A 21,337-nucleotide genomic window follows, 5' to 3' on the forward strand; every position below is an offset into this window, starting at 1 on the left:
TAATAACACTGTAGGCTGTTTAGTGTTTATAAATATTAATAAAATATTGTCACACGGATGTCACCATGTTGTTTACCCTGCAGTGCATTCTGGGTAAATAACGTCTACTTGGTCCAGACATAACTCATCACTGTTACTTAAAACAGCAATGAGTAATGTCTTTAAGCCTTTTCAGTTCGAACTGGAGTGCGTTGAAATCGATGGAAATGTAGGAATCACAAGGTAATGAAGATGAGGAGGACCGAACTGAGGAAGAGGACAGAGTTGGGCAAAGGAGCTGGTATTTGTCTGCTGTTTAGCTTGTGAAGGTAACGACCACATGTTACATCCTTCATCAGTTTTGCTTGTACAAATGACTGTCTTCTGGAGAGAAATGTTGAGGGCATAAATAGGTACTAAAAAACTTGTGTTCAACTAATCATGGATCCCTTTTAAGGAATTCATGACTAGTTGAACATGTTGGTCTAAATGGGTTATCATTTTCTACTGTATTAACTAAAAAAATGCTGATTGTGATATGTAAAAACTCAATTACTTAAAAAATGTATATCTTTTGTTATATTTTTTACCCATAGAAGTTGTAATTTTTTCACTTTGCTGGGTTGATGACACCATTGGGTTCGTTCTGTACTGGAATCTAGAGAGTAAACACAAGACGGCTAACTTTACCTGTGTTGTTATTTATTGTATTCCATTTTGACTGGTGTAAATTTAGAGAATGCCACACTGCTGTAATTTACAAATAAAAAAGTGAAGTGAGTCTGCCTCACTTCCTACATGAAAAGGAGTTGTGTGCAGCGGAAATGAACTGCACACAACTTCCATAGGACCTATATTTAGCCCCTCAAAATTTCTCTCCAGAAGACTTATTTGAGCAAAACTGATATAGAATCTAATAGGTGATTGTTATCTTCGCAAGTTATCAACAGTTTTCATCCACAAAACGCCTAAACCTCTCTGCCAGCTAACAAGTGAAAGACGCTGCGAGAAACTTCAGAAACAGGCAATGCTGGAAGCTGTTCTAAATGATAACAGAATTATTGCTGCTGCCATTGGTACTGAATGTGAAACCACCGACATGACACTGAACCAAAGACCAGATGGCTGTTACCGGATCAAACTCCGGACTGGACCGGACACAGAGCTACTTACAGAACTACTCACCGGAGCACACATTCATTGTTTCATTTATGAAGCTGAAGGTGGCACCAGCAGCACAAACACTAGCTTCTTTGGCCAACTCCGTCCTCTTCCTCTGTTTGGTCCTCCTCATCTTCATTATCTCTTGGGACTTCTATATTCCCATCAGTTCCAAAACGCTCTGGTTCAAATTTAAAATCCAGAGCAGTAATGTTACTCACTACTGTTTTAGCTGGACAGAGTTAGCATAATTGAATCAAGCATACATCATCTACCCAGAATCCTTTGCAACATAAACAACAAGACATCTGTGTGACAATAATTTATATAAATGTATAAAAACCAAACAGACCACAGTATTTTTATTATTATTTTATTTTTACATCTGAAATAAATATTTCTCAAATAAAGTCTATTGTTGCAACTAATCGTGGATCCTTTTAAGACTGTTTCCTGTTAGGATGCCATGCATCTGTCAATATAGATCAGATATGCTGAATAAAAGTGATTAGCAGAGCTGTGGTTTTTGTGACATAAATTTTTATCTCTCAAAGGAGATTTTTAATTACAATGAGACATGCCTGGTTAAATAAAGGTTACATACACACATACATGCATGTATTTGTGTGTGTGTGGGTGTGTGCAGGCGTGCATTTGTCTGTGTGTGTGGCCCAATAAAATCCTCTTCTCTTGACATTTTTATAGCAGGTAAGTAGAGGCTGAATTTATGGCACTTGTTTTGAGACCTAAGGAGACTTGACTGGCCTTGAACTGGACACACACACACACACACCCACACACACAGGCACATGCACTTCTCTTTAAGTTTACTTTTTCAGCTTTAATCACATTTATACTGGAACGTTCTGACAACCTATTACACAGAGCAGAAACCATAGACTCCTACCAGCCAACCTTCTCCATTTGAGCTGCTCAATAAGTTCCTCCAAAGAATTAGGCAGAAGACTTAAAAGCCACATCGTAGAGTTGGGTACACGTAAATTATACACTGACAAGCCAAAAAAGCTTGGGCAAATTTATCTTTTCCTCTTGTGACATGGCATAATACTCCTGTACCTTTTTCAAACCTTATGGTATGTAGCACTAAAATAATACAGCAGGATCTTAACATTCTGTCAGGGCTAAGATGTAACCGCAGAATCAGACTCATTCCAGAATGTTTTTTTGTGCTTCTGGGTCTGTCCTGCTTGGTGAATCCTTCTGATAAATATTGGTTCCTCAGGATACCTTATAAGCTTTGTAGACCACTTTTAAAATCACAGTAATTGAAGCAGTATGTAGTTCTAATAAGTACTGACAAGGGTGGGAAAATCTAAATACAAATTCATGTAACTCATTTTAGATTTTTATTTGTGCAAAATTGTGAAAACAAGATGGCCTTTTTCATGCACTTTATAACTACGGTGTAGTCTGTATTGCTCAAACAGAGGAGAGATGTTTTTCTTTTTATTGCTTGACAGTGCTAAAACTCCAGAGTAGACAGAATAAAGCCCAGGCCCAGTCTGTGACAGGCAGTGGCTTTAAACAGACAAAAGCAAGAAGATGAGAGCAAAGACTGAGGAGAGCATTCCCAGGTGGCCGCTTGGCTTCCAGAACAATTCTCCCCAAACCTGATGAGGAAATGAAATGTTCTCCCCATCCCTTCTATCCAATGTGATTAATTCCCTGTAAGATGCTTGCTTTTAGACCCAAGAGAGTCATGATAATGGAGGATTTATTCTGTTAGAATGAATGAGGCTAGTGGAGTAGTGTTAGACATTTTGTAATGCTTTTCTTTCTCTGTTAGCTAAATGCCTCTCTCTCTTTCTTTCTCTCTTAGTCCCTCCTCCTTTCTTTAATGCAAGCAGAATCATTTATCTCTGTTGTTAAGTATACACTACTCGATTCACTATAAACATGGTAAGATAGATATTTTTATATTTCTTCTATAACCTGCTGATGATACAACTGTACATCTGTATTTATCCCCTCTGGTGTGATAAGGCCAGCTTAGGGACACATTAGGGGAGGCAGGGTGTTGAGATCAAATGGGATTGTGGAGGATTTCCAGGAACACGGGGTTGTGGCTTTAGTGATGGGAATCCTCTTCATTTACCCCCCTGAGAGAATGCAAGCACGCACTGTACAATATTCCAGTATTCAGACAGCAGACCACAGAAGGCAGGACCAGTTGTCAGACAACAGAACATACACACGTTGCTGTAGGCATTACAGAGGAAGCTTTTTTTAGACATCCACAGAGAAATCGGGGTTTTATTTCGGATGAAGTTACAATTTATAGAAAAATACCCGGTCAAATGCAAAACTAGTCTTCTAGGTTAAAACTGTGAAGATGATTTTAATTCATACTTTGCAGAACTCTAAGAAATTATTGTTTCTAATCTCTGAAGTCTATTGCTTTAAAATCAATGTATGAGAAATAAACTGTTTGCAAAGGATGTACTGTATGCTGGCTATGAAGACAAAACATGTTTTGCAGTGTGAATTAAACTGATTGTAAAATATCAGTAAAAGTCCTGACTTCACACCTGCCCAGTTTCTCCTTGCAACAGATATTTTTTCTCAGCAATTTATAATCCCTCCCTACCTGAGAAGATCCAGCTCCCTCGTCCTGCTGCCTCTGCTCTGATGTGTCCGCCTTCACTCTTTCCTCTTTCTATTGTTACAATAAAGATTTCTTTTAAATATGTCAAAAGTAATAGTAAGCACAACGTCTGCACGGAAATGAAAGAGCATTGTGTTTGTCCCTAGCATTAAATAATTAGTAGTTATTAGTGTTGAAGTAGCGCTACTCAAATAAGAGTAACTCAAATAACATTTTTTTACTCAAGTAAAAGTAAAAAAGTATTTGGTAAATAGGCTACTCAAGTACTGAGAAACTGATCAGAAAATCTTATTTGATATTTTAAAATGATATAATCCAACAGAAAAAAACAAAGTATGCAAATTATGTCATTTTAAACACTGAAATAAAATACAAAAATAATACAAGTCAATACAAAATAAAACATTAAGGCAGAAGGAACATTTTACCAAATATGTTTTTCAAAATAATTATTTACATGAAATCAATATTTATGGTATGGAATGTGTACATGTTAGAACAGGGTAATGCTCTTCCAGTGGCAATAAATGGCATTTATTATCAGCCTTAACTGAAGGGAGAGGGCCGAGCCGAACGTTATGGTCTGTGTCATGTTCAGCAAATAGCCAGAGCCAAAAGCCAATAAACCTTGCAGAGTTTTCTTCCAAATAAATCGAGTTAGTGGAGTAATTCAGCTGCATCAGGTAATGTTAGCGAAATGATGACTGGTTAATCCATGCATGTTAGTACTAGAGTATGTAACTTTCAGAAACAAAAAAAAATTATTTTACATATTTGCTAAAACTATTACTATGCTATCACAGTGTCCTATGACACTGTGTTGCAAATATGAAGGCAGAGTTGGTAAATGCGGTCACCACGTTTTGAAAAAGTTGCAGCAAAATCAGTAACTTAAGGCCACAACAATTACACACAAAAACACATGGCAACAATCTTTGGGGACTGATTTATTTTAACCTTACAATAATACTGAAACATTAAAGTGTCTGTTCTTGTCTAATGTGTAGTGAATGCTGGAATTGACTGAAAACAGTCAGCAGATGGTTTTTACTTCTGTCACTTTTTTCATGTAGTAGACTTTGCGCTGGTGTGTGTTGAAAATATGTGACACATAAGCATTTCCATTTTGTTCCAACAATCTCTCACTACTTACAAAAGTCCTGTGATCACATATTTGTATTAGTTCATACATTTCTTTTTTCATGAACAGAAAAGCAGAGTTATGACCTTTTCATTCACTGGACTCCTCAGAGAGCTGAATATTGCTGTTTGTGATCCTTCTGCCAAATGGTACATTTATAACTGTATGACTTTGGAATAAAAGAGTTTTTCAGTGTTCTTATATCTGATGAGCTTTTCAGAATGCATTTTATTGTAAGAATAGTCACCCCGTGTTAGTGTTTCATAACTATTATAAAAAATCTCAGATAAAAACAGCTCTTTAAACAGTTTTTGGGCTGTTCTGTCTGTGTGTTTGTGTCATTCATTCCTGAGCTCAGTGGGGAATTAGTCTTCGTTTTTTTCCAGGACATCATGGAATTCCATATTACCATAATTCCTAGTCGGGACTTTTAGTGGGGATGTTGGGGTGCCACATTGTATATCACTGGTACAGCTTTGTAAATAACTCTAAAGTATTTATTTGTGCTCCAGTAAACAGGGAATAGTACTGGTTTAGACTGGTTTGGATTGGAACACTTCTCCGAAAATAGGATTGGATTAGAGACATAGGGAGAAAAATGACGATGGATGAGAACAATTTCTGTGTGATTGATAAAGGCCTTTGACCTTTTCGCACAACGTTTGATGCTCAAATGACAAGGCAAACATACTCCGTCTCATATAGACATACATGGAGATACTCAGGCGCTGACACACTCAAACCACGTAATTGAATATTGTGCAGAAAGCAAACATTCTCCTGTAAACATATCGTCTATCACCTCTATAGTTTAATCCATATCTTCAATGCCAAAACGAGATGCACACCCAACACACACACACAAGGCTGCAGCTTGTCAAACAAACAAATGAGGCTGGAGTCCCTGTGAAAGTCATCACCATGACCATCCCAGCGTCATCATCACGTTATCCTGCTTCATTACACAGCAACACAATCCAGCCTGAAATCAATTAGCTGGCCATGCTTGTACCGTGAAGTGTACTCCCCACTCCCTGTCCTGTGCCTTGGTTTGATGAAAACCAATGTTCAACATCCAGATGAGAGGTGCAGCTGTGGAACTGCCACATATTTTATTTATCTTTTATTATTTTGGAAATGGCAAGAACCTTTGCTTCAGAACCTCCCATAGTGTCCATGGTAACCGATGTCACTTCTACATGGTGTGACTGAAGTCCGCTCTCATTCTTCAAGGTCAAGGATGAATTTAAATGCAGCATAATTTCCTTCACTGTTAACTAAGCATTTAGTTTTATTTTAAGATAAGCTGTTGTTATATTTTCAAGTCTTTGTGTAAATATGTTAGTGGATGCATATAAGTAATGGTAGACATAGCTTTACTAACTAAAAAATTCAAAAATTAATTAAAAAAAAAACTGATATACAGTATAACACAAAAATTTCAAACAAAAATCAGTAGTGGAACTTTTGAATGCATTTAATTTTTCTGCAATGGGTAATTTATGAAAAACATGCTTTTTGTGTATTTAAACTATTTCTATGTTGCAACATCTTCACCTCATCCCAGTTCTGCTTTTGCCATCTGCAGAAATACACCCCTCATGTATGTGAGCACATACATGTGTCTGATTGAGAACGCTAAGTCCCTCCTACTGGCTATGATTGGTTGTTTCTGAATAATTAGTGTATTTCTCCAGATAGCAGTAGGAACACAAGCAGAGGAACTTGATTTCTTTTTCGTAGATTATTTGTCTCATATTATACTGTGACAACATAGTTTTAACAAATATGTAAAACATATTTATTTTCTTATAAAAGTTATATACTGCAGCTTTAAGTTTGGAATGCTTTTATATGAAGAATGTCTCTTAAAATGTAAACTCTTTATGAGTCCAGTATAGTGGAGAAGTGTAAGATGCAGCACATTTCTCAGCACACATTCTGGTCATATTACAGTGGGAGTTCCTACAGTAAAATATTGTGTGTTACTCTCTACATCAGGTTAGCAAACATCCAATAGCAGGTGGAGACCTCTCTCCACCAGGTCTCGTGACTAAATTTTGACCCAAATGAGCAAACTATTCATAGCGTCGTTTTGTTTCTTAAATCAATGTTGTCCTTCCACAGGTCTTCCCTTCAGCTTATCATAAATGTTTCTCCTTAGTTTATGCCTGGAAACATGCTAGGCTGAGCAAATGCCTCCATGCATGCCAGTCTGACTGCTGGTTTAGGGAGAGTCTGTGCAGATAGTCAACCAGCTGAGTGGAAGCCAGCTCTCTGTTTACTCTATATGCGCTATTGTGAAAACAAGCATGCTGATACAGTAAGTTCCCTAATCACTGTCAGCTGTTTCCTATCGCCGTATTGAATTACTTTTCTCCTCAGCTACTGTGTAAATCTAAAGTTGTCCAGATTAACTGATGAATTTTCTTACATACACCAAATTGTGAGATATGAGTAAGGCATAATAATTCTCCTGTTTTTCCCCTTGTGTGAATGTGTCTAAAACAGCTGAACTGTTATTAACCTCTGCCCTAAAACCGTTGTGTTGCTTTGTCTTTCTGAAACCCTTAGCTATGGAAATACAAAAAACAAACTAACTATTGTGAAACCATGCTGCGTTGACCCAAATGTGTCCTTTTGTAAAAGTTGGTTTTTCTTCAGTCCATATTAACCAGTCAGTGTGGAGGCCTTGCAGAAGTTGAGTCCACCTGTGTGGATAAAAAGCTAGTCCTTTCGGCTCGGACAGGGCTGGGTTTCACATTGGGTCAAGTGTCTATCTTTGTTGTACACATAAAAAATCTGTGCTTGTTAACGGCCTGGTGAGTTGTGTATGTTTGTGCTCTCTCAGGTGCCTCATCACTGTGTGTTTGCTCACCACTTTCTCTTAGAAACCAACATAATCACCCTTCCAGAAAACACATACACACACAACCAGAGTGTACTTGATTTGTGTGCAAACATGAGCATGGATGTTCTGTACCATCAGTAGAGAGAACTGTGGCTTTCAAGCATTAATCAAAAGCTCTGAAGTCCGTTGTTAGAGATGCCATGTTTGGACATTTACAGTGAGCCACTCAGTGTGGCTGTTCCACTGAAGGTGACCATCTTTAGATTTCAGTCATTAAACAGTCCATAAAATTTGTTCTTTTTCCATTGATAAGTTCAGCTCTTATTCTAAAATTAGTTTATTTCTTTAATTCAACCACAGCAGCTTCATCCCTCATGCCATAAGACTACTAAACTGCAATTAGTTTAATATTTTATTATATATATTTACATTAATACTTTATTTATTTATTTATTATTGGAGCCTTGCAATGAAATTTCTTTCGATTTCTATATATATAAAAACGTACAATTGAATAACAATAAACTGTCTATGTCTAATAGATTGTGTTATATATTTCATACACAGCATAGTGGGTCATAATTTGGGTAATTCAGGTTTTTAGAATTACAGGAATAAACATATTATTTTAATCAATTAAATTTTTTATATGCTGCTATTTCACACAAAAGAATCATTTTATGTCATTTTATTAATTTAAGATGATTGGTCCTTTTTATGTCTAGTTATACATGTTTAAACCCAAAATTCAAACATTTAATGGATTTAGATTTGAAATAATTGAACCAAGGAGTTTATTAGAAGTCACTTAGTATATACAGTATATAAATATATATATATATATATATATATATATATACACTGAGATTTTAAAATACTATTTTTTAGTTTTACTAAAGAATAATTTTTTCTGTATTTTTTACTTGTTGGTGTTGTCGCATCACACTCATCTATAATTGCTTTCTTAGAAATAACAGTAAATATGCCAGACAGCCATGACTAATTATTGGCTGACATGAGGGAAGTCTTTGGGATTACATGGCTGTAGTCCATTCTAAAGTTTATGGTATGAACATAAATATTAAGATTAGGCCTTGGCCGCCAGGAAACCTCTGTTTAGGAGCAAGACTGTGACATCATGTATGTGTGAACAGACACATACAAGCCATAGCAGGATCTTCAAGCCTAATGGTGAGCAAGGCACAGCAGATGCCTAATTTGACGTGTCTTGAATTAGCCTAGTGGGTGGCAAGTTTGTGCATGCGTGTGTGTGTGTGTGTGTGTGTGTGTGTGTGTGTGTGTGTGTGTGTGTGTGTGTGTGTGTGTGTGTGTGTGTGTGTGTGTGTGTGGACTCATCTGCAATTAACAGCATACAGGTTAATGCATCCTCATATTGAAATGCCACATGTTTGTATGTGTTTGCATGTGCGTATTGAGTAGTGAGTAAAGTGCCTTGAGGCAGACCCCAGTATCAATGGGGATTACTAACACTTAGTGAACACCACTGAGACTGCAAAAGGAGTAAATGATTTAGAACCACTGGCCTTAATGTAATGAAAGAAAGACCCTCCATGTCAGGAACATGCACACACACACACACCCCCACATGCCCACGCACACACATTCCTACCTATGGGTGATAATCCTGGGAGCTTACATCTCCATTAACACTAACGCTGCACCACAAAGCTAGCTACCACTCTGTATTTCCCTGAGGACATCAAAGACACTTTCCCACTTTTCTGACATTCCCAACTCTCCCCTCCCCCAAGCAGACACAAACACACACACACACACACACACACGCATTGCATCTTTCTATCTTCACAAGGACTTTTCATTGACTTCAGTTCATTTCTACAGCCTAACCCTGACCATTTCCCTCGACCTAATAATTACCAGTACATGCCTAACCCTAAACCTAAACTAAGCTCATTTCACACCTTAGTCCTAAAGCTAGCCCCCAACCACAAAACAGCGCTAGTTCTTATGGGACCCTGGGTTTAGACCCCATAAGTGGGTCCTCACAATGAAGTAGTTCTTGGAAAAATGGGTTTTCCAAGGTGAGAAATGCTAAAAAAAAAAAAAAAAGAAAACACACAAATACACACCCATGAGGGATGTCAGCAAGGGTTCACAGCACAGTCACAGATGTGTTTGGCTGAATGAGTCTATTACAAGGATGTTGTGAAGTTCTAGCATGGTGATGATACTGTATCTGTGTCCTCTAGTATGAATAAATGTCCTCTGCATCTACACAACTCAAATACATCTTCGAGACGTTGTGTATCTTAGGTATCTTAGGTTCTTTCAACCGGCTGGTAGATTTTTGTAAATCTAAGCCTTCTGAATGTGTCCAATCTTCCTGAACATGTCTAGTAGATCTGCTTTATTAGTTGCTTAATTTCCATTGGAGTAGGGATGGACAGATAGACAGCAATTTAACCATAAATATTCTCTGAAAGATGTGTGTGCTGCTTTGTGAGGCTTGTCACACTAAATGCTGGGATTTGTTGCACAGCTGTGGATGGCATACGATTTTAAAATGGTCCCTCATAAACCTGTAACTGAGTGTAGTCCTAGTTGTAGCTGCAGCCTGCTTTATGGCCTGTTGGTTAGTGACAGACTGTTTTTGCAGTGCCTGACTTAACACCACCACCTGCGTATGCTCTCTTCCACACATTGGCTCACACACCATTACATATTGCACAGGCCCTATCGTAAAGAAATTAGTTCAGTCGGGCCCCTTGCACTAAAGCCTAATTAAATAAGCACTAAGCGGCCTTCTGCCTCTGAACTCCACAGGTAACCCAGAAACAATGGTATGAGCACTTAGGGATTCTGTCTTTCTTGAGCTAGTTTACATCTTGAACATACTTTTTCTGGACTGGTTGAACTGGTATAGTAGAGTTGATTAATTTGAGATAATTTTTTTTTAAAATACAAATTCAAAAAAAGACACATTCTTGTTGACTCAGGTTTGCAACAATGATTTGAAAAATATTTTTAGCAATACTTTCTTCCAGTCCTTGTTTGCCCTTCACGTATTTTATTTCTAAACATGCGAGATATTTTCATTTCAAATTTTACACAGACCTTAAAGTGACTGACTCAATAAACATACTATTAATGGTAAAAATATTAAATTTTTCAAACACTTTGTTTAACACTGGTTTATTTGCATGCCAAAGTTATCAGCTAGGTGGAACAGCTAACATATTAGCTAATGTATACAGTAGACACCGATAGGAACCATTATTTCCTATCATGTCTACTGACACTCCTATCACAAGAAGTCACCAACAGCATTTATCAAAGCAACTACACATCTTCACTGAATACATTTATGGCAACATCACAGTTACAAACTAATGGAACATAATTTTCAAGCTGATTTTAGGTCATAAATGGTCATAATGTACTAATAAAATATTTTGCTCTTAGTGTTCTGAAACTGAAGCACAGTTTTTGGGATCACGTCTGAAAATAGTTGAGCACAAAAGGAAGATGAAACATTGTTCTAAAACTTGTATCTCCTCTAAGACAGAAGTAAATCTATGTCTTACCTTTATCAAGTGCACATTTTTATTCCATATATGTACATGTGTGTGTGTAATATATATATATATATATATATATATATATATATATATATATATATATAATGTTGCCCTGGCGACCTGTCCTCCAGGGTGTACCCTCCCTCTTGCCTGCTGAATGCTGGAGCTAGGCAGCAGCACCCCTCACCACTCTGTAAGGATAAGCGTGCAGGATAATAAATAGACGGATACGTATTTAAGTTTTTCCGGGCCCATTGGATGGCCACTATTGATCGCCATGGTGACACCTGCAGTCCTGATATTTATCAGTCAGCTGGTCTCTGACTGGCCTGTCATGTCCCTCGTAGATGATGTCACATCCTGACCTCTGATGATAATGTGGAAAATTGTTTTACACAAAAATTTTTCAAGTGTTGTGGATGTATTAAAAGTTTAAATAAGGAAACTGTATAAATAAAAAATAAAATATTTTTGGAGCAAAAAAGTTGTCTGGGGGCCCCCAATAGGGGACCCTGTGGATCTGCATAGTCTAACTAGCACTTGAAACGGTTCTGTCTAAGTAATAATAGTATGGAATCTGTTGAGTGGTTTTGTAAAGTCATGTTTGAACTTCAGTCATTTCTAAGCATGTTACAGTCCATATTTCTTTAATCCCTCAATAATTCACACTGAACACTCTTTATGTTTGTCTGTAATAGTTTAGCATAAAACAATTTCCAGATAAATGTAATGAATGCATTTTTACAATTTTAAGTCATCCTCAGTGGAAGGTAGTGGGCTTGTTTAACTTTAAATATATTCATATTTAAAGCCAGTGTGGAGGCTTTGGCCATCCACACTGACCAAAGCCTGGTGTGATAAACTTAAAGCTCTTCCTAACCTTCCGCCAAGCTGTTATCATCCAGAAAAGCTACCGCAGTCAGAACCTTTGATCTGTCTGGCTCTCTGGCTATCAGCAAGCAGAACACTGACTATAGACTACTGTGTGCATGTGTGTGCATGTGTGTGTGTGGGGGGGACTGTGCGCCCTCAGGCCTGGCCAATCTCCACTCCGCTGCAGGCCAGTGACAGGTGCTAATGCTGGGGCGAGAGGTTGCACGGGCCTCTATGCTCCCCACAGTGATAACACTGACCGACCTCCAAAAGCACACAATAACACACACTCTCACACACAGTGGCTTGGCTTACTGATAACTGCACTTCAGAGGCATTCTGTTTGTGTGTGTTGGATTGATTTTTCTAAGGATTCCTCTTCAGTGCCAGCAGGCCTTCCTTCAAAGCCTTCCATGAGAGCCTGTTAGATCTGTGTGTGTTCGTGCAGGGGTGGCTGCATGTGTGTGGGGGTGTGCACTTGTGTGTGTGGCTGTGGCTGTTCATGTGCATGCGTGTGGCTGTGTGTGCGTCAAACAGCAACCCTCTCTTTGCCTTGGTATTCATATATCATTAGGTGTTGGATGGCAGTTTATTTAATGATGGGAAACTGGGAAATGTAAAGCTGGAAAAGTGGCAGACACAGACACACACTGACACAGCAGATGTTAACAGATTCTGGGCTTTCCAGGAAAAAAGAGGATCTGCTCATCCTTGTCTCTACTTTCTCTTTTGATCTCACCCTCCCTGATATTTCTCCCTGCTTGATTCACCGTTCCTTTGAGTATGTATTGACTCCAGATAGATGGAAAAACTGTCTGGAGGAAACACAAAAACACTGCATCTATCCAGATTTGCTTTGCTAACCTAATAATCTGAGAAAATTCTTTGATTTGTTTTAAGAGCTAGAGCGTAGCTTTATCAGAGGTTCCAGAGCACGGATAAATTTCATGCTTTTTTCCTGAGGCCGCTAAAGTTGAATCTTTTCTGTTTACAGTTTATCTAAATAATTTCTCAACGGTTTTGCAATTTTTTTAGACAAAATCTTCTATCCAGTACTAAATATCACAACTTCTTTCAAATAATGCATCTTCTCTGAGTTTATCTTTAAGTACATTTCAAGATGTATATCTATAAATTCTAATATGGTTAATATATCTTGTACAGCTAAGTTAGAAAAATAATACTTCCTAACAGCCTAAAGCGTGGAACAACACAATCTTTTACACCACTAAAAATGGTTCGTATTTAAAAGACGAACTATTTAAATGCTCTTTGGTTACACAAGGACGGGTGATTCTGTTGATACAGGAATCACATGAACATCACAGCCTCACTGTTACATCACTGCCTGGGTTTCAGAGGCGGTAGAGCATCCAAAGATTGTACTCAAGGCAGAGTAGCACTACTTCAGCATATCTTTACTCCAAGTAAAATTAAGTAGCCATCCAAAAGGTGAAAAGGTTTTTGGTAAAAAGATTTCCCAAGTTCTGAATTATTAATTCGATTATATGATTTAATATTTTTAAAATGATGTTGTCAGACAGATAGAAATTTAAAATTACATGCAAATTCTGCTGTTCTAAAGAATAAAATGAAACATATAATACAAGTAAGTAACATAATTGCAAAACAACTAATTTAGACAAAAGGAAACATTTTACAAATTAATTATTTTCAATATAAAACTTATGAAACTAATATTTACAGCAGATAGTTTATACATACACTGTAGCACTTACTATAACGTCTCTACTAAATGTCCCTGATTTATAAATGGTACAACAGGCTCACAGATAGAAAATATTACAAGAACAATCACATTCAGGTAATTTAGATAAAATGTATGTTTTTCTTATATGATACTAAAGTATATGCAACTTAGTAAATGAAATTATTTACCACCCACCTCTTTTGGTACCATATCACTGCTTCTATGAAGCTAACTAGGGATCAGCTGATTTTAGTTTGGGGCGATGTCAGCAGAATTATTTATGAGTAATTCTCCATTTTTGAAAGTATAGTCTTTAGCTGCCTGACCAATTTCTAATTTGAAATTCAGAGTTTGCATTAAGCAGATAAGGTTAACTGTTTAATAAAGTTCTTGAGGCAAAAACACTTCCGGGGTTAGTTTTGTCAGTAAATATGCTATAATTTAATAGATATCATTTATTAATTAGATGTTCATATTTAATAGGCTTGCCAGTCATCCAATAAGCTGGCTGTTGCTTGTCATTTGTGTGGAGCTTTTAGTTGAAGACATGGTAGAGTCCTGCTGTGTTGGATGCTATGAAAACAAATTAGCATTAGCATTCTAGTTATAATATGTTTGTCAGTTTTCTGAGTTCTTAATTCTGAGTGAATTAAGAACACAGCAGGTTTGGAATGGTTCATGCCCTCAGTGCAGGACATGGCTGTGGGGTGAACTGAGAGGCCGGCAGTGTCTCTGTACCAGACTCTGTGTCCCTGGTTCTTTGAACTACAGTAGATGATTGTGCTGTTTTTATCATTCTATTTTGGAAAACATCAACTAAAGTTGGACTCCTGTTTTTCTGTTGTTGTTGTTGTTGTTGTTGTTTTTTTGTGTGATTTCTTATCTAATGCACATAGTTCTTGCTTCAGAATGAGTTTTTAAACCACGTTTTATTGCATGAAATGCTAAGAAATCAAACGTAATATTAGTAGTTACCCAGATCTTTGAGCACAGTTAATGCTGGGTGATGTTCATTTCTCAGATTTATATTCAACCTCTGGGGAAAAAATCGAATGCCGCATTGGCTTTGGTAGAACCAAGCAAACACCAGCAAACAATGAATCTGTTTTAGCAACTTTACACATAATTTGTTTTTTAAATATAAAATTATGCTTGACAAAAAGGTAATATTTATATACACTATGGAACTGCTGCTGATTGGAAGAACACCTTAATATAATAGCTGGAGTTTCCTTGGTCCTGTGTTGTAAAAATGTCCCAACACCTTTATCACTTCATACTGCTAGGAGGCACAGTTACCCAGTAAAATGGACACAGGAACAGAATAAACCAGTTGTTTTAGTGTCTGCATGCCTGGCTTGTCACACACAAACACACAGAGAAGTAGGTTGCAGACTCTCTGGCTCCAACATTCGAGATCCTTCTGATAGCTGAAAACATGGAAGACACAGAGGAGAAAAGATTAAGATGCAGCAGAGGCTTGTGTAGATTTGCTTTTGACAGGCATGAAGATTAGGTTGCACTTAGAAGAGGTCTGGTGTGTGTGCGGCTCCAAAGCAGCTGATCCGCTCCGCTGTGGCAAACTAGTGTGCTGTAAATTCATTTCCAACCAGATAGGCAGAGGTCAGCAAGTTTGGTTGATTCAACATGTAAGAGTGTTTTATTTTCAAAACTGGAATAACTTTTGGCATATTTATGGCATTGTGTTTTAGAACACAATTCTAATTTCTTCAGCTTTCCTGTCTTCCAGCATTGATCTCTTCCTCAGTAATGTACCTCTGGCTCATTGTGTTGCTGTCACAGCTGACTCAGCAGAGGAAATCTCAGCCAGCAATCACAGAGGTTGTGGGTGTCATTTCATTTCTGCTCCTGATAACAGAAAAATGCTGTTGATGTTGCTGTGTTCCACTGATACCATTATAATTTACAGAACTTCAGTCTGTTCTGCTTTTACCAGTTATGGTTTGGGCTCAACATAACCATGCACTGAATGTTAAGATCACAGTGAGGCTTTATTCTGCTGAATAAAGTAGCTTTGTTGTTTCCTGTCTAAGTTTTGCAGAAAGATTTGTTGTAAAATGTAAAAAAAATTCTCAAACTACAAAAGAAATATAATAATATGATTATCACTGTAGAGTGTAAATTATGAACATTATTAGATTAAATTTGAATATTTATTGCCATTATGTTATTTTGTCAGATTAAAAATGTTTTTAAAATAAAACCTGTAAGGACATGTTAAACATACTTTTTATTAAGCCCATATTTTTTCTAAAGATGTTTTTTGCTCTGACTTTCTTTAAGAAAAGTGTCCTGTCTGCATTGACTGTACGTGGATTATATATATATATATATAAAGTTATATATAAAGTTTTTTACTTTGCAAGTTGAGTTACTTAAACAAATGAACTGTTCAATACTATTGTAATTTATAAAATGGGTGTATATGGTGTTTATCCACTCTCACTTTTGTGTCCAGTTTATTTTAACACTTTTTAACAAATACCTAATATTAATATTAGCACACAGATGTAGACTAATTAATTTCACCCCCAGTAAAAAACAGATAGGAAGCCTTAAATGTAATGAATCTGTTATTTCAGCAGCATAATCTCACACTGGAACATTTAGTGTGTGTACATTTACGCGGTTAGATAAAAATGTTAATGTTAAGAAACAATGTTTTTTGACTAAATTCCTCTCAGCATAGTTATTGGAACCCCTGCTGTGCTTTAGACAATCTTGCCAGATGCCTGCAGGTCAGGGGTCACCTCTTCTGTTCCGCTAAGCCCCCATTGGCCTGTTGGATATAGATTTGGGAATTGAGATGGTTATAGCTGAAGGCAGATTTTATGTTTGATGAAGGATTTCTGTATTGATTTGATCATATGTTCTGGATCGTCATCCTGGTAAAAAAATAATAATAATACAGTAAAGACTCATTTTCAGTTTTCTGGCAAGGCCACAAGATTGTTATTTAACATTTTCTACAGTTTATAAGAATCCATGAGGTTATATTTCTTTGTCAGGCTCTGGGCCTGTTTGAGTTTGGTTTTGGGTTTTGTCATTTCTTTTGTTCCTTAGTTTTCTCTGTTAGTTCTGCTTTTTTTCCCCCATTCCACTGCAGTTCTTCCTTAGTGATTCTAGTTGTCATATGTATTTCTGTTTGTAGTTATTCTTAGTTACTGTAGTTTTAATATGATTCTTTAGTGTAGGGATTCCTTAGTGTTATATTTATTTCCTGTTCCCCTGTGTACTCTCTGTCGCCCCCTGTGCCTTGTTCCCTTTCCCTCTCCTCTGTCTCCTGCTCCCTTTACTCACACCTGCGACCTGTTAGCTCATCAGCCTAGATCCTCTGTTTCAGCATCCAAGCTCTCCAGCTTCTCATTTCCAGCCACACGTGTCTAGATCTTTTATCTACTCCTGTCTCGTCTTCGTTCTGCCCTGTGTTCTCCTCATGTCCCCCTTGCTGTTTTTTTTTTCCTATGGATTTTTGGTTTTCATGTTTTTGCCGTGGCTCCCTTTGATTATTGTAAGTTTGTTTTTTCCATATTTTTTGTTAAATCGTCAAATTCATTGGCCACCTCTGTCGTCTGCATTGGGGTCCTACAACAACCTTCTACACATCTTGACATTCTTAAGTTTTCTAGGAAAGAGAAAAACACAATTCCATATATTTATTACTTCTTTGTCAGTTCCTAGAAGGCTTAAGTTGATATAAGCCTCATCTTACCAAGCAATACAGTTCCACTTGGTCCCAGCAGTTTGGTAAACTCCATGTTCACATTAATTATTGTAGGACAGTAATTGTTTCTCCCAAAATATGGCTACCATGTCAGTAGTATCTCCAGCTAAGTCATTAATGACACTCACTGCTGCAGTTTTTAAACTATTTATTTTCTTACCACCCTCCTCACCTTGTATGTAGGCAGGTAAATAGTGCATTTGCATTTTATATACACACCATAAGGGAAATAATGTCTCATAAATTTCTAATTAGAGATTCATAGAAGCTCAGCTCAAATTAAAAAGTCTAAAATTATGAATAATAATTCAGTTTTAAAATGATTGTAGGTGTACCAAAACCTTTTCCACAAGTAACTGGTAAACGCAATCCTTCATTTATTTATTTATTTTTTTCCTTGGGATATTTTTCCTAACTAATAAACAATAAAATAATTCATACATAGCATGGTTATTCCTGTTCTACACAGTAACCTTATAGTAATCAGTGTAACCTTGAGAGAAACACATTTATGTATTTGCAGGGCAGTATGATGGGCGCGGTGTTACCCTGCTGGAGGTGTGTGGGAGCTGGCCCGAGAGCTTCGGCGTGCCCAGGCACCATATTGGATCGGCAGACATCAGCGACGAAGGCCTGCGGGAGAGGCTAGCCGACGCCATGTCTGAGTCTCCTTCAAGGGACATAGTGGGCTCTGCTACAGGTTGGTAGAGGATTCATGCTGTGTAATCACACTCATTCTTAAATGAACACACATGGTTTTCAGATAAATGGAAGTATTTTGTCTACTTTTCTTTTAAAATCAGGCAAAAGGTTACTTATAATCTTGGCATAATTTTCCCCTTCAAGCTATTTTAGCTCAGCTGTGTTTTGTTCTGCTATGTTTTAAGTACATTATTAAATCACCAAGTTAAAATCTAAAATGAAATCAGTCTTAATAATATCATTTTTTCTCAAATTTTTGCACTTTCACATATTAGCAAAAACTAATAACGACATTTCCAGACATTTTTTTGAGAAGGTATAGGATGCCCATTTCCAAATATCTTCTGCTTTTAGCTTTTTTTTACTTGGATTTTCAAATTACTACTTCATTTATCACGAGAAATATTTAAACCAACCTGATATTATGTAAAAAAAAAACAAAAAAAAAAAAACAATTGCCTCCTTTATTTAATCATAAATTTACTACTATTGAGCACATTTTATTGGCTCAGTTTCACTAGCCACACTGATACCTTATTACTGCCTGACCAGTGGAATCAGTAAATGACTTAAATTAAACCTTTTTGACAAAACGGATTTTATAAAATGGGTGTATGTGGTGTTTACACCATATACACCCAGGATTCTTGAGCAAAAGAGATTTTTTAATCTCAATGGGATACTTCGTTAATAAAATAAAAGTAAAATAAAATAAAATAAACCAAGGCAGCAAGTCCTGGGACTTAATGGTTAATACAAAAAGTAGGAATCATAGCAGTAGACAGAATATTCTTGATGTGTTCACTGGCTCTCATTGCTTTTGTAAAGAGTTAAGAAATGTGAAGCCATCACTCAGACATTTGAATGTCACAAAATGTCTATTTCAGCACCCTGACCAAACAGAACTGTCATATCTTCCCTCTCAGGATCCCAAAAATATGTAAAAAAAAGTAGAAAAATGCCTCTTTGTTCCAAATGAATTTGTGCCCTTCAACAGAAAGAAGCTTCTTCCTGTAGGAGAGCAGTGTTATTTTACCTGCTGAGGATTTCCCAGCAGGGCTTTTCTGACCATTTCATACACATTAAGAGTTCCATGTGTCCTCATGTGGTGCTGCTCTTCATCACACATTTCATAATCACTGTTCCCAAAGTCCCTAATTATCTTGTGACCTGGCATTACCCAGCAGGCAGTGCAGCCAGCTCAGGATGCAGTGATTGATTAGCTCAAACAGAGTGACATGTTCAGCTTGTGTTTGTGTGTTAGAGCTCTTGGTATATCTGCACCCGTCTTGCTTCAATATGAAGCTTCCTGTCTTTGTGTGTGTGTGAACCAGGTTTTTATATCCTTGGGGGGACCTGTGTTTGTGTGTGTGCAGCAGACATGCCGTTGGCCTTGACAGTCCAAATGGTTAACTCGTTTAGGAAGCAGCAGTGAGCCCCCACCATCCCCCTTCTTAAGTGAACAAGAGCTCCTTTGATTTAAGTGTATGTATGTGCACAATATTGGGAGGGGGACACTTCCACAGAGGCAGCTACAGGAATGGGAAGGGTATTTTGTAGGGGAGTGGGGGTCACAACACTATAATGAATTTAGCATCGACTATCAGCCCCCTCCACAAGCCATATTCAGCTGCCGTTTTTTCCCCCCACACCACATCTTTCTCTCCATGTAAGGACTTAACCTTATTTGGACTGTCTTTCTCTTCTCTCTCTTTCTTTTCTCATCACTCTTTTCTACCCCCTCTCATCCCTCTTTTTCTGTTTCTTCATTAGATTAGACGTTGAAGGCTTCTGCTTGCCACCAGTCAGCTGCTCCTTGTTCTCCACCATCGCATCTAAACCCCTTCTGTCCCCCTCCGCCCCTCTTTAATGTAACACAAAATTCATTACTGATCACATTACATCAAACCTTACACACACGCATGCACACGCACACAATGACACCGTCTTTCCTGTGCCTTGAGCCATGATGAAGACATCATCCTCAGGGAATGTGATGGACTTGTTGGTTTGTACATCCATTCATACAGGCACAGAGGCTTCAATCTTTGCTGGTTAATCTAATTGCGCAGCACTTCTGCCCGGGAACATATAGGAAATGTCCCTGTGTCTGCTGTAAGCAGCACAGAGCCATGTGGGACCAGGGTTGTGGTTTCATTAGATAGGGACATAAATTCAGTTGTCATTATTCATCCAGGTTGCAGAATGATGAATGGATCGACTCTGTGACAATACTTGATAACTTGTTAACTGAAGAAATAATCTGGATCTGCATACATAACTCTTGGATTGGCTCTATTTTATCCCTAAAGGCCATATTCACATTAAACACGCTGTACTCATATGTACAGTGTGTGCACCTTGCCTTACACCTTATCTTGAAATAAAAAAAGCCTCAGTGCCATCTGTTGGCATATTGAATTGCATATATTGACATTGCAAAGTGAGCGATGTGGGACTCTCTGCTGCTGTTGATCACTGCAAACCTGTAACTTCAGGCGTGGTTTGTTTTTTTTACACAGCAGAGAATTTTTTAAACTTGTGAATGTCTTAGTCAAAATGTATTTTTGCATTGCTTTGGTGTGAAGTGATTCAGATACTTTATCAGACACTCATGTTCTGTTGTGTCTATAATCTCTTCTGGATTGGTTTGCCTTCTGGTTTGCCTGTGGTTCTCATATTCTAGGTCTGGTTGCATGCATCAGACTGTGACATGTATTCCATGATGGTTTATAGATGAACTGTGAACTGTATAATGTAGAAATGTGACATTGTGCTAAATGTTTAAATAAATGTTTGGCACAATAAACATTGTGTTAAGTGAAATGTGCTTGTTACCCGTTGAATTTATTTTATAGAAATACATTCAGTTCTTACAGATGAACATTTGTCAGGATGGACTTTGAATTTTGCAGAGCTAGTGCATACACTACAGAGATGATATACTGTGTGTGTGTGAGTACTTGTTTGGCTATTCTATTTAGGATT

The 21,337-nt window shown here is 37.4% G+C and overlaps 1 protein-coding gene across 4 annotated transcripts in view; it reads left to right on the forward strand.

Moving 5' to 3' along the window:
• The window catches only part of bcas3 (BCAS3 microtubule associated cell migration factor), a 328,257-nt gene that overhangs the window by 277,588 nt on the left and 29,332 nt on the right, over positions 1-21,337 (forward strand). For 3 of the 4 annotated variants that reach the window (XM_028044826.1, XM_028044829.1, XM_028044828.1), the window contains one exon: positions 18,171-18,347. The exons of the other annotated variant lie outside the window; for it this stretch is intronic. In XM_028044826.1, coding sequence (XP_027900627.1) covers positions 18,171-18,347 — 177 coding nt within the window. The remainder of the gene's footprint in view (positions 1-18,170; positions 18,348-21,337) is intronic. 4 annotated transcript variants of the gene reach the window in all.

The sequence above is a fragment of the Xiphophorus couchianus genome, chromosome 18, assembly GCF_001444195.1.
Source record: "Xiphophorus couchianus chromosome 18, X_couchianus-1.0, whole genome shotgun sequence".
NCBI lineage: Eukaryota > Metazoa > Chordata > Actinopteri > Cyprinodontiformes > Poeciliidae > Xiphophorus > Xiphophorus couchianus.